This window comes from Prionailurus viverrinus, chromosome A1 (assembly GCF_022837055.1).
Source record: "Prionailurus viverrinus isolate Anna chromosome A1, UM_Priviv_1.0, whole genome shotgun sequence".
In the NCBI taxonomy this organism is placed as follows: Eukaryota; Metazoa; Chordata; class Mammalia; order Carnivora; family Felidae; genus Prionailurus; species Prionailurus viverrinus.
This window is the reverse complement of record NC_062561.1, coordinates 138209793-138223922: the sequence shown is the minus strand read 5'-3', so window position 1 is coordinate 138223922 and position 14130 is coordinate 138209793. Positions and strand designations below refer to the sequence as shown.

Sequence of the window (14130 nt, the reverse complement as noted above, 5' to 3'; positions counted from 1 at the left end):
ATTACTACATGATAAAAACTAGATTACATATACTGTGGACATGTCATAAGAGGCACAGAAACAATCTAGAGAAAGCAAAAAAGTAATCATGGTTGGTAAATTTGGTAAATGTAAATCTATCTTTGAAAACTACTACACAGATTAAACAATTGCACTTTCTTGTAGGAATTATAGTAAAGAACCTTTATAACTTAACAGTCGTTATAGAAAACAGTAAGATAAATTGTCACTAATGTAAAGCAAAAGGGTAACTTGAAACTTCTAAGTTTTGAAGTTCTGTGTTTCATAGAATTATTTTCCTCAAAGGTTACAAATACACAACTAGATGAGAAAAACAGAGAAGAAAAAGTATGTAAGAAGCAAATTTCTTTACCTCACAAGTGTTGTAATCTTCAGAATCCAACAGGCTACAGAGTTTTGGTAAGAGGTCAGGCCAATTCTGCAATTCTCCCTTGGAGGCTATGGTTGTAATCAAAATACCTTGAAAGAAAACATACACATTTAGGAAATCTGACGGCATTATGTCAGATACTGCCATGTGAATGCACACATGCACACTCTTTCACTTAAACGCCTCAAATCAGCCCAGGACCTCCACACCATGTAAATAATAACGTTCACCCAGGACCTCCCTTTCCACAACAGCACACCTGTAGAAAAACCACAGCATAAATCAGATGTTTCTAATCTTATTTTCCAACACTTTGCCCTCTTTTGTATTTTAACAATTATCTGCACAAAAAGACTACTCTTTTTGTACTACAAAAAGGGCAACAACTACTGTTGCCCTGTTCTAACAATACCAGTAGTTCCCCTCATTAAAATTAAAGTTAACCCACAAAGATTGGTGAACTGGGCTACATTAAAATTAAGAATCTCTGCCCATCATATAATACCATTAAGAGATGAGAAAGCAAGGCTTGATTTTTTTTTTTTTTTTTTGCCAGTACATATACAGAAATACAATTGATTATTGATTTTTGGAATCTGTAATCTAGTTAAATTCACATATTGGTTTTAGATTTTTTTCCTAGATTCCTTAGAACTATGTAGTTAATAGTGTTTTTGAATAAAAACAATTTTGCTTCTTCCTTTAAAAAAAAAATTATAGTTAACCCTTGAACAATGCGGGGGGTTAGGGGCACTGGCTCCCCTCAGTCGAAAATCCACATATAACTGCTGACTCCCCAAAACTTAACTAATAGCCTACTGCTAACCTGAATCCTCAGTGATAACATAAACAGTTGACTAATATATACTTTGTGTATTACATGTATTGTACTGTTTTTACAAGTAAGCTACAGAAAAAAAAATGCTATGAAAATCATAATGAAAACACATTTAGAATACTCTATTGTATTTATTGAAAAAAGAAATTTAGCCTAAAAGCAGACGCATGCAGTTCAAATCTGTGTTCTTCAAGGGTCAAAAGTGTTCCTCTTTTACAGAGTAGAAAGAAATATACCAAAATGTGCTTAATCACTGGGTGATGAGTAGGAGTCTGTTAATTTCAAACAAAAATACATTAAGAAAGTTGCAATCTGCTCTCTGACTTAAGCTAGGATCTCAGCCACAGACCATGGTAGGGACAGTGAAAGCAGATGAGCCATCAAGTGAAAACAATCCTGTGCCCAATAATCCCTCTGGTGTGGAAGACCCACACACTTCTCCAACAGTTCCCACTTACGGAACTGAATCAGTGTCAAAGTGATCTTGCATCTTGAAGGCTGAGGGGCACATGCTGACTGATTATGTCACCCTGACTAGACTGTTTCAACTGTGTTGTATAGATCAGTTGTGCTAGTTAATGAACTTGCAAATATACAAATACATAACACAAAAGTTTTGTTATACACGGTAATAATGCAGTAAGTTTTGTGTTAGTGTTTTCCTCTGCCCTAGCAAATTTAACATAAGATAATACAGGATGTTTGATGATTTAGATCTTTTAGTACCATAAGATCTGTATAAACACTGACAGTAGGTGAATTACAAGTACTCCAAACTTCAAAGTACTAATTTGTAAAAGTGAAGGAAAAAAAAGTGTTCTCTTGTTACTTTGAGAAGTGAGATATGCAAACAAAATGCCTGGCACATAATAAATACAGTAAGTACTCAATGATCATTACCGTAGTAAATTCTACAGTTTGGGCGTATAAACAGTTTTTCAATTTTCCACTGTTAGTTTTGAGAATGTTGCTCTCAATGGCAAAGAGCTAAAAAATGTAAAGTTGTTGGTCAATATGTACTCTGCACTAAAAAAATTCTAAATTATATGGTAAGGTCATCAATGTATTGATAGCATTTTCAGACATAACCTTTAAAATATTCTAATAAAATCAAGAAGCAGCAAGGCCAATAGTAGAGCTGTTCCTTCTCGCCATTTATTCTTTCCTGAAGTTAAAATATGTAAGAAGTGAGGGAGAGAGAAAGCTCTGGATCTGCCTCAACAAAGCCAACCATGTCTTAAAACAAGCAGTAATAAAAATTAAATGCCAGCCTACAATTTGGCACTAACAGATTGCTGACATTCGTTACTTCTGCTAGAAAAGCATTAAATGGTCAAAGACCAACAAATTCAAATTTAACTGGCCCATATAATTTCAACCACTCCCAAAAAATCTTCTAATGCCTAGCATCCCAGTAAAAAGCGAAAAATTGTAATTCTCAGTGTATATAGCAAAGGTGGGAATGAAAATTTGTATACTTAGCAATACCTATTAAAATGTTAAATGCTTAAACACCACACTTTGACCCAGTAATGCTACTTCTATGAATTCATTCTACAGAAACGTTCCCACATTGTTGAAACACAAATGACAGTCACTAAAATAATAAAATTATAAACCAACCATATGTTCTTAAATAAGAGAAATAATTTTATATTTGCTTAAAGAATTATCACAGTCAGTGCAATGTAGTTTTTTCAAATAAACTTCCTTGGCAAGATTCCTAATATGTACTGTGAAGATTTAAAAAATTTTTAAAGTCTGGCATACACTCACCATTCTTTTTACCAGTGTCAAGAGCTGGCAGAGCACTGGAAAGGCATAGGAGGGTCCATCAGAATAAACTAGGGATTCCCTTTTGTCAAAACAGAAATGACCTCTACCCATCCCATGTAAAATCAGTGTGCATAATGTGCATACTTAAGACGTTAATATTTTGAGAGAAGCCACAGAGCCTTTGGTTATTTTAAGTAAAAGATGAACTGGGCACTTTTCAAACCCATGAGACAAAAAATACAAAAGTAGAGAACTTTTAATGAAAATGACTGAATCATTATGGAAGTTCTCAGTAACCATAGCATACTGAACACTGCCCATTACTAGGCCCCTCTAGAGTCCACCTGCCTAGTTCTGCTTCCACGAACTGATGTTACCAATAGTCAGTTGTGTTCACTCCCAAACCTATTTACACCAGCTATAATTAAAAAATTAAACATCTTAATTCAATAAACGGATAGTCGTTCTTTCACTCAAGCTGAACACTCTGAAAAGACTAAAAAAACTGCTGTAATTAGACAAAGCAAATATTAAAAACAAGAGTAGAACATAATATGATTTAAGGTCCCATTCTTACGTTGTTTTAGTAAAATTTCCTTTCCGTGTAAAGAAAGCTTCCATGCATTACACAAGGAAGCCAGGTAACAAGGAACGCAAGCAAAAGGCAGTGATCCTACATTAACACCATTTGTTAATGCCCCATTTTAACCAACTTTGATTAAACCAACCACCAGTGAGTATGGTCTCACTAAATAAGGGATTTTACTATAATAAATAATATTACTTCCAAAGCATTTAGAAGTGGCAATGAAAAATTCCCCCCCCCCCCCTCACAATTCAACATGAAATGGGTAACAAAAATTCCTACAGAAATAGTCTATCATCTCGGGGCACCCGGGTGGCTCAGTCAGTTGAGTGTCCGACTTCAGCTCAGGTCATGATCTCTCGGTTCGTGGGTTCGAGTCCCGTGTCAGGCTCTGTGCTGACAGCTCAGAGCCTGGAGCCTGCTGCAGATTCAGTGTCTCCCTCTCTCCCTGCCCCTCCCCTGCTCACGAGCTCTCTCGCTCTCTCAAAAATAAACATTTAAAAAGAAAATTTAAAAAAAACCAAAAAATAAAGCTGAAAAAAAACAGCCTATCATCTCAAAAAACCACCCAGTTACAAACAGAATAAGCAAAACTGTAACAGTATAACTTACCTACAGTGGCTCTAATCAGAGGAGAGGAGTCACCAATATTGTTTAAACATTCACTCTTAATAAAGTCTGTTACACCATTTGGAAAGTTCTGAAAATGTGCTTTCACGTTATTCTTCAAAATGAGACCACTCAATGATCTTGTGGGTTCGTCTGTAATAAAATATTATTGAGTTTCAAAGTAGTTTTCATTTCAAAATGTATCAAGGACGCTAACTTTTAAAATACTCCTACTCAAAAATTGATTGCAACGTTCCAATAATTTTGCTATAACCAGGAAAAAAGTATCATAAATAATTATCAAAAGACTAGCTCCATGATTTGTAGTTCAGGGTTTCTCAACCTTGGCATGGACATTGTGGCTCAGATAATTCTTTATCGGGTGCTGTCCTGTGCATCCTATGACGTTGAGCAGTACCCCTGACCATAGATGCCAGTATTACCTTTCCAAGTTGTAACAAAAATGTTTCCAGATAATGTCTGGAATGTTGCAGGGGTGGGGTGGGTGGCAAGGGAGGACCAAATTGCACTTGGTTGAGAACCACTGACTTAAAAAGTTAATTTAGTTTACATAGGGCCACTGCACACAAGTTTTATTGGGACCTGATATAAACATCAAATTACAGATCTCAAAGTATTAGTGACTAAAAATATCTATTAAAAAAATTAAGTCGACAAAAAATACGGGATCACCTTCACATACAAATAAGTGACGTTCATTTATATCATGTTTTTCACTTGACTCTGAGCTAAAAAAAAAAAAAAAAAAAAAAAAAAGGGTAAAACAATTTTAAAACTTCCAGAAGTTAAATACAATTTACATTAAAACATTTAGTCCAAAGCTGGGTGTTAACAAATTTTTAAGAAGAAATTTAACACTAGTAGAATGTAATTGATGCTTTACCAACTGACATCACCACCAATATTAGCAATAGTTAGGATCTTTTGAATGCTTATTTGGTACTAAACACTGCTAAGTGCATTCCAAATAGTGTGCTTTTAATCCTCAGAACCCCATGAGACAGGAATTATTATCCCACTGCACAAATGAAGAAACTGAGGGCTCTGCCAAAGTCACACAAGGCTATTAAGTGAGGAAGTCAAAATATGAACCTCAGGAGTCTGGCTCAAGTCTACACTTGATGCATTCTACAGTATCACCCTCCTCAAAGGACTGGAAGACATGAAGTTGTGGTGAGTAGAATATGCTATTACAGCACTACTGTTTTACACACGTTATTTAAAAAAATAAAATAGCTGTGGGTTGCCTGGGTGGCTTAGGGTTAAGTGTTCGACTTTGATTTGGGCTCAAGTCATGATCTCAGGGTTCCTGAGTTCAAGCCCCATGTCAGGTCTGTGCTGGCAGCACGAAGCCTACTTGGGATTCCTTCTCTCTCAAAGTAAATAAACATGAAAAAATAAATAAGTAAAATACCATGAGCTTGTTCTAGTTTGTAGCATGCTGCCATCATCTGATTGGCACTGAAATATTAAATGGTGAAGCATATGGAGAGGCAAAAGGATAGCAAAATTTCTTTGCTCATAAACCCCACTCAGGCCATCATAGTAATACAGGCTAAAAGCTTTTGTCACCATCTAGTAACTTCTTTCTGGTTTCAATTACAACCCATTCCAATGAGTAAGTTAAAATGAAACAAAAACACTTCTAAATTCACTTGCAAGTTTAAAACTGCCATATAATAAATGAATAGCCAGATATTTAACTTCGACAAGCAATAATCCTTTTTGTCTTGTTAGCCCTTAATAATTCAGTCAGATAGTTTTAATTCAAATAACATATTTGTTTATAATACACACTATCATTCTTACAATAAATGATACAAGATGAGTTTTAATAGGCCACAACACAAGGTAGAAGTGATTTAAAATTAAAAATATAAAGCATTCTATATTAAAATATTTATCTTCATTAACATAAAAAATATCCTCTCTCCTAAATGCATTAAGAGCCACTGATCATCCATTTCTTTTTTTTTTTTAAAGTTAAGGCTTTATTTTACTGGGCCTCAATTTGTTGATTTGTACAGCGAGGGAATTAGATGAGCTTATCTCTGAGGTCTCTTCCAGATCTAAAAATTTCCTCCATGATTCAGAGTAAACAAATTCACAAGAGAAATGGTGAAAAGATTACTAAATAAGCATTTCCACTTCAAGATGTTATTTACGTTCCTTCACTAATAGGATGATCCCAATGCCAGGTTTTTCTTTAAATAGAAAATGGAATATAGCAAGCTCATGTCCCAAATAAATAAGGCACAAGAAATATTAACTGTTAAACAAATGTTAAGCTTCTATCGTGTCCTGTGAAAAATGGTGACTAATAAATTGGAGGCAGTTATATCCAACCGCTCGTGATTTGAATTGTTTGCTTTTAAAAATACTTATTTATTCTTAACATCTCAGAAAAGCTTTCAGAAAGAATATTTTAAACATCTTTAATATGTGGAACTTAGGATGTGCAGATGGACAGGACAGAGAATAGATGAACTGGTGAAAATAAATTTAAAATTTTCAAGTAAAACAGTTAGTTTAGAAAAATTCATTTCCTAAATATAAAGTTCTTTAAAAAAATGAGTAACACTGACTTGATTACAAATTAGTATGTGGGAAAAATAAATTTCTATATTAAGAAACAAAGCATCAAGTACATTTATCAAACTAGGAATATTAGTTGCTTAATTTCAAGATATGCTGAAGGAATTTTCAGTTTCTTAAAACCCAGATTTAGAAAGTTTTAAAGTTGCCATTACATCCCTCAACCACAAATTAAAATCCCTAAAATTAACATTCAAAATTAATCTAAAAAAATTACTATACTGTATAAAAATATTAAATCTGATAAAAGTATTAAAATCTGTAAGATTAGGGAGATTTTACTACACATGAAGGCAATTAACCCACTAGAGCCTTGGATGTCTAACCCTTACAGACAAGACGGTCTGGCAGTCTAACACAGGGCATTATATAGCTGGAAAAAGTAAGACACGTAAAATCAGTGTCAGAATCAGTGTCAGAGTGTAAGACTTCCCAACTCCAAGTGCCCTGGTTTTTTTTTGTTTGTTTGTTTGTTTGTTTTTTAAATAATTGCACTATGGCTTCTGAAACACTGATCACTGAACAGGGTATAGTGCTTTCAAGTAGAGGCCAATCAGTTGCTTAATAATACGTATTTTCACGCCTTTTGTGTGTCTGACAATGTTCCAGGAAGAGAATCTTCAATATTCAGGTAACTCGATAAAAAACAGCTCACTACAATGTAAGTTCCATGAGGGCAGAAATTCTTATTTTTTTGTTCACTTTCATTGCCCCTGAGCCTGGAAATGAAATGGTGCTCAATAAATATTTGAGAAATGAATGAATAAAGTCTAGTGGGAAACACTGACATAATATACAATAAAATGACCATATCATTTAAAAATAAAACTAGTTTTCATGCTTTGAATTGCCACAAAAGTAATTTAAGTTTAAAATTATTGTAGACTGGGGGTGCCTGGGTGGCACAGTCAATTAAATGTCCAACTTCGGATTACGTCATGATCTTGTGTGTTTGAAACCCATGTCAGGCTCTGTGCTGACAGCTCAGAGCCTGGAAACTACTTCAGATTCTGTGTCTCCCTCTCTACCACTTCCCAGCTCACACTCTCTCTCTCAAAAATTAACAAACATTAAAAAATTTTAAATAAAATCGTTGTCAAAGAATAGTTAATAAAGTTTCATTATACTGTTTAATATATAGTTAGAAGTTTTAAAAAAGTCACAAAAGTTTATAAAGAGAATGATCCCAATTTTAATTAAATTTTAAAATAGTAAATAGCCATATAAGACTGTAGAATTAATTAATCAAGAATAATAATAAATTCTCTCTGGGTGACAGGACAAGTGATTTTTCATTTTGGTTATATGAACTTTGAATTGTTTTCTATGAATCCACACATATTCAGTTAATGAGTAAATCCTGCATTCAATCTGTTATGACATTCATGTACAAGGATTCAAGCAAAATACCAAAGTAGACTCCGTAATACTCTTTTCATTCACAAAATATGAAGGAGTTTATGATAAAAACACCCGATTAACAATCGAATGTTTATTAAGGATCTAAATTAAACTTTAGAGTGGACTCTTAAATCTCTCTGCCCATTCCACATCTGTAAACCAGTAGTTACTATAAAACGCAAACCTTTGAAATTAATAACTCTCAGTATATTTTCATATATCTTGAAGACATTTCCAAGTAGTTTTATCAATACAAACCTCACTTACCTTCAGATTTTAATTTTGTAAGAACAAAAATCAGGTAGTTGTTAAAATCTGGATATTGATTGAGTTGTTCCAGTTTCTAGAACAAACAGTAGTTAAGGAAACTTCTCAATGTATCTAAGGAAGAAATTAAGCATTTTCAATCTAAAATCAGGAATCCCATTTGTGATATTTTAAAACTTGCATTTTCTTAGAAAGAATAAAATTTTCTTACTAAAACCATCAATACACTATTCCAAGAATGCACTAATGGTTATGTTAAATCTCTTTGGTGCTTTATGGCTGAAACATTAAACTTAATACTTTATATCAATTATATTCAATACAACATAAGCCAAGTTCTGAACAGGGTATATGCTCAACGTAGCAAAAAAAAAATTTCAAAAGAGAATGTTTTATTTGAACTTTAAAAACCTTAACCAGAAAGGTATTTACGTATAGAAATAATGACAAAAATGAAAAGCATCGCAAAGAAATGAAAACAGGTCTTTAAAGATCATTTACAGAACTTTATAAAATGGCTTTTCAACTTAGAAATCAAAAATGCTTTTACTAGACTCATTTACTAGACTCATTCTACTGAATATTAAATGCCACTTAAACACAAGTCTGTTATCAAATCTTATTATGTAAGGTCAGTATGAAATTACTGAAATGCAACAGTTCCACAATTGTGCCCCCTCCCCAAGATCTAACATTTCCAGTGACATAAATTTGCAAGTATTTCATTCTGTTGGCAGTCAACAGTGGCATGATACTCTATTATATCTTTCTTCATGCTCTCGTAACCTCTAATTTTTTTTTTTAACACTAATTGTTTTCTTAGACAGTAATATTCAAATGTTTTTATTCAGCAGACCTAAATTTATTTTTAAATTAAATCCCTGATACAAACTCTAGGTACACTGTATTAGCTATTTATTACATACTAGAATACCCTCAATAGGTAGCGGTCAGATTAACTAGCAAAAGCATTCTCTACAAAATTTCCAAAGTCTACTTTCTTAGACCAAGAAAAAAACCAATGGTTTTTCTTTAGTCAATGGCAAAGACTAGCATACTTATGTGGTAATTTTTCATAAATATTTCCTGCTAAAATTTACTTGAGCTATCTATCCAAATTTACTCGAGCTTTCTATCCAAATTTTATTAATGGTCTTGCAAGAGGTAATTAGGCCTATACAAAAACAACAATGAAATAAATGCTTTCCTAAGGTCACAAAGGAACAAGATCATCCATCATTAGGCACTTAGAAAAGATAAAGCAATAGGTATTTTTAAATACTATTCGCTTACTGAAATTTAACTTGTTTCTTTTGCAGAAGGCATACTATGCTCCAGGCACCCAGAATAAACTATAAATTTGATGGTTAGCCTAAGCACAGTTCCAGGCATATAAAAGGTATTTAATAAATAAGTACCAAAACAGGAATCTATAGTGCTACAGAAAAAAATTACAAGGTGGTTATGGCCTTGGCTCCCTTAAGAAATAACTGTGTCATACAATATCCATAATTAATTCAATAAATATCAACTTCTATCATTCCTACAGCTATAACAACACAAATTAAGACTGGGCCACCACAGGGTTTCAGATACAAGTACCCACACACCCCAAAACTCTACCCTTCCCTTGGTACTGGCATTATCCCCTTTGGTTTTAAATGAGCAGTATTATATTAACCAAGAAGCTACGTGCTTCCTCCTCTATTAAAGGTTTTAAGTTACAGCAATGCAGTACTTCGACACTTATTTAACAGAATTTCTCATGGAATTGTATATAATTTCATGTTTACAAGTGTTACTATGTTTAAGCCCTAAAGGGCTTACTTACCAAATTCTAGTTTTGCTGTTGACTAACAATAAAAATCAAGAGATTTTCTGCAAAAAAGCAGACTTAAATTGTTGAAAGAATTCACTTCTTTGGTCTCAACATAACAGGGATAAGGTTATTTATGACTGGGTGAGTAAATTTGTCTCCTTTATCGGATCCAATGATCCGATATTTATTTGCCCACAGTTCAGGGCACCATAGAAAACACAACAGAGGTTTTGCTGCTGCTTTTAACCTTTTCGGTCTCTAAAATCACAGCAACATGACCGCTACCCCAGCAAACTCCTTAAACATTGGGTACCTGAGCAGTCAACCTTTTGAGCCAAAGAGACTATTTCACTCGGGAGCCAGGAAGCCTGCAACAGGTGTGAGCACGAGCAGCCCTGGGGTGAGGCCTGGGACCCCCTACTTGTAGGTCTCCAGCACTTTTAGGGCAAGGGCCCTGAAGAAACCCCAGGCCCAATGCGGCGGCAGTTTAAACCCCGCGCCAGCTCCACCCCATTTCTGGTCGGACGCTCGGCCGGCGAGTTCCGTCTGGCACGCAGAGTACTCCACCCGGACTCTCGCTCGACCCGCTGCCCCCTCGGCGCGGGGCGCATTGTGTGGAGCCGGGGGGCCGGGGTCCGCGCCGCACCCGGGCCTCGCCCGCCCGCGCCGTTCTCCGCCCCATGGGCAGGTCAGCGGTGGGCGGGCGGGGACGTGGCGGCCGGGCGGGCGCACATGTAGCGATCGCGGGCGGCGGCCGGGAGCCCCCGCCTCCCGCGGGCCGGAAGCCGGCGGCCGCGGCAACACCCCGGGCCCGGGCTCGAGGGCCGCGTGCGCGAGGCGCCGGGCAAGAGCTGCGGCGGCGGACGGGCCTCTCCCCGCGGGCGGGCAGGCGGACGGAGGGCGGAGGGATCCGGGGAGCGGGAGGAGGGGGAGGGGCGGCGGGAGCCACCCGGCCGCCGGGAGCGGGCCCCGCGCGGGGCGAGCTGCGCGGGCGTCGGCAAGGCCTCGGAAAGGATACTTGTTGCACGGTTCTCTGGATGGTGGTGTCTGGGGACTGGGACTCCTTCAGCAGCTGCAGGATTTGCTGAAGCCCTTGCTCGTCAGGTTTCCACTCATACTCCATCTTGGTTTGCTGCAAATAAAGCCAGACACAGGAAGAGACGGAGCAAATGTTACTCTCCGTGCACAGGCCCGAGGGCTTCCCGCGCCGAGCAACCCCCTTTTCCCCGCCAGAACGACCCCTCTGCTCCCCACACGCCTCGGACCTGCTTGGGGTGCCCCGAAAGAAGTCTCGGACGGCGAAACCCGGGGGAACTGATCCTAGCAGCTCGGCCGCCAACGTCTGCTGGTGCTGGTGCTGCTGCTGCTGCTGCCGCCGCGGCCGCCGAGCGCAAGGAGCCGACCAGACTGAGTCACCGCGAATTTGCAATCTGGCCCCTAGATCCGCTCACGGGAGCCCCCTGGGTCCTAGTGCCACGCATTTTTCTCCAACCCAACCTAACTAGAGTTCCGTACAGTTTATTACTGATTTAAGGACTAATCAGAAGTCGAGTCCTTATCAAAACCCCGGAGAAACACCTGAAGAGATCTGATATGGGGTATTAGTTATTGTAAGGTAACATGGTGAATAATAGAAAATGACTGAAATAGAGGGAAAAGCCTGGTAATTCCCCCGACAATTCAACAATACTTAGAAAAAATAAAAATGCTTACATTTCAACTCGATATAACTGGCACTAATATTTAGTCTAAAACATTAAAAATATATTGCAATCACAACCCACATCTTGATAAACACCAAATACTGCATTTACATTTGCATGTGATTGAAAAAAACTGCATTCTTTTATAAACTTAAACTTTTGAACTCTTAACTGAAATAAATTACATCTCAAATAACCACATTTCACAACTAAGGGCTTTGGTTGGGATGAAGGAAAAACAAGACAAGTAACGTAATTTTATAAGTGGATGGTGTTTAATTCTATTAAAGTGTTCTCACATACATTTTCTCATTTGGTTCTCTAGCCAACCTGGGGACGTATATTTGACCCCATGTGCCAATTAGGGATCAAAAAGGTCTGAGCAAAATTACCACAGTTAATTAGCAAAGACTCGGCAGAGTATAGGTTTCTTAAGCTACTAAGAGTTGCATTTGCTACAATCAGTTGAAACTATTATATCAGTGACACAGTTTCATTAAAACTAAATGCTTAGACATAAACAAAACTTAAGTATCAAGCATAAATTATTTGTAAAAATCAAACTGAGTATGCTGAAAGAGAATTTTTCATAAGGCTTTACTACTACATGATGGTTTGACAAATGAAATTAGTCCCTCCCTAGTAGGGGTTAAAATTACCTGACCTTACTGTAGGTCTCTAGTTAGCACTGTTTTTCTTTCCTTCTTCCTTTTTTTCCTTTCTTTTTAAAACTTTCCTCTCTCCTTCACCCTTATTTTCTGGTTAATATCCTGTAATGTGGCTTGCTCACCATCTCCTATGGACTTCCTAAATGACGCAATGCAAAAAACTGTTCTTACTTAAAACAAACCTCCCCCCCCCACAACGATCATCTAAACATATCTATTAATATTATAATGTTTTTATTCCAGTCTTTATTCTGTGTGCTTGTATGTACTTTATATTTTATAATGGGATTGCTGTTTCTTGCCCAACTTCATATATTAAATACTTACTGAAAGTATTTTTTAAAAACATGATAGTACTCCCTTGTATTGCTGTGCCACAATTTTAATACACTTTCAAATACACATAACCTGTACAAATCATAGGCATACAAGTAAATGGGAGTTTTTCAAACTGAAGACGCCTGTGTAACCAATGCTCACATCAAAATACATTATGATCATTACCAGTACCAAGGTTTCCATTGTACCCATCCCAAGTCATCCAAAGTAATTCCTATTATAATTTCTATCATACAGAGCTCTCCTTCCCTCTTCTTTTTACTTCAGAAAACTTGTTAACAATTACAAAAATGACAAGAAATCAAACAATATGGTTGTACACATAAAGTTAGTTCAATCCTACCTCCAAGCTTCTGTCCACGACAGAATCAGTATTAAGTATGATATTAATCCTGCTACACCTTTCTGTATTCTCAAACATGCATATAGTTCTGGTTTTGTTTTTTAATTTTTTTTTTTTAACATTTATCTATTTTTGAGAGAGAAAGACAGAGTGACAGCAAGGGAGGGGCAGAGAGAGATGGGGACACAGAATCCGAAGTAGGCTCCAGGTTCCGAGCTGTCAGCACAGAGCTGGATGCAGGGCTCGAACTCACGGACTGGGAGATCATGACGTGAGCAGAAGTTGGAAGCTTAACCCACTGAGCCACCCAGGCGCTCCCATCATTCTGGTTTTGTTTTAAAAGCATACTACATACTACACTTTATTAATGCTACAACTTTTAAACACATAATATACCATCATTCCAGGCTATATATATATATATATATATATATATATATATATATGTATTTAAGGCACTTTTTTAATAGATGCACATAGGTATTTAGAATGAATAGGTCATAATTTGTTCAACCCCTTCTTGATTGGCTTCCAGGATGCTGATGCTTTTTTTTTTTTTTTTTGAACACACAAAAAAACATTCTTGTATTAATGTCTCTACACAGTAGTGGCACCCCAGTGGGATTATTAGGCCAAAAGTATGCACATTTAAAAATTTCTAACAGTTATTACCACATTACTTTCTAAAAACAGTTATGCAATTCACACTCACAAAGAATACGAATGTTTCCCACATCTCCACCAGCACATTCTTTTCATTTTTGTGAATCTAAT

The 14130-nt window shown here is 36.7% G+C and overlaps 1 protein-coding gene across 1 annotated transcript in view; it reads right to left on the bottom strand.

Moving 5' to 3' along the window:
• TNPO1 (transportin 1) overlaps positions 1-11700 on the bottom strand; it is a 58071-nt gene extending 46371 nt beyond the window's left edge. The window contains exons 1-5 of the mRNA XM_047853667.1: positions 11569-11700; positions 11322-11435; positions 8485-8560; positions 4204-4353; positions 374-480 (exon numbers count right to left, since the gene is read on the bottom strand). Of these exons, the coding sequence (XP_047709623.1) occupies positions 374-480; positions 4204-4353; positions 8485-8560; positions 11322-11426 (438 nt within the window). The 5' untranslated portion in view covers positions 11427-11435; positions 11569-11700. The remainder of the gene's footprint in view (positions 1-373; positions 481-4203; positions 4354-8484; positions 8561-11321; positions 11436-11568) is intronic.
• Positions 11701-14130: the final 2430 nt, after the last annotated feature.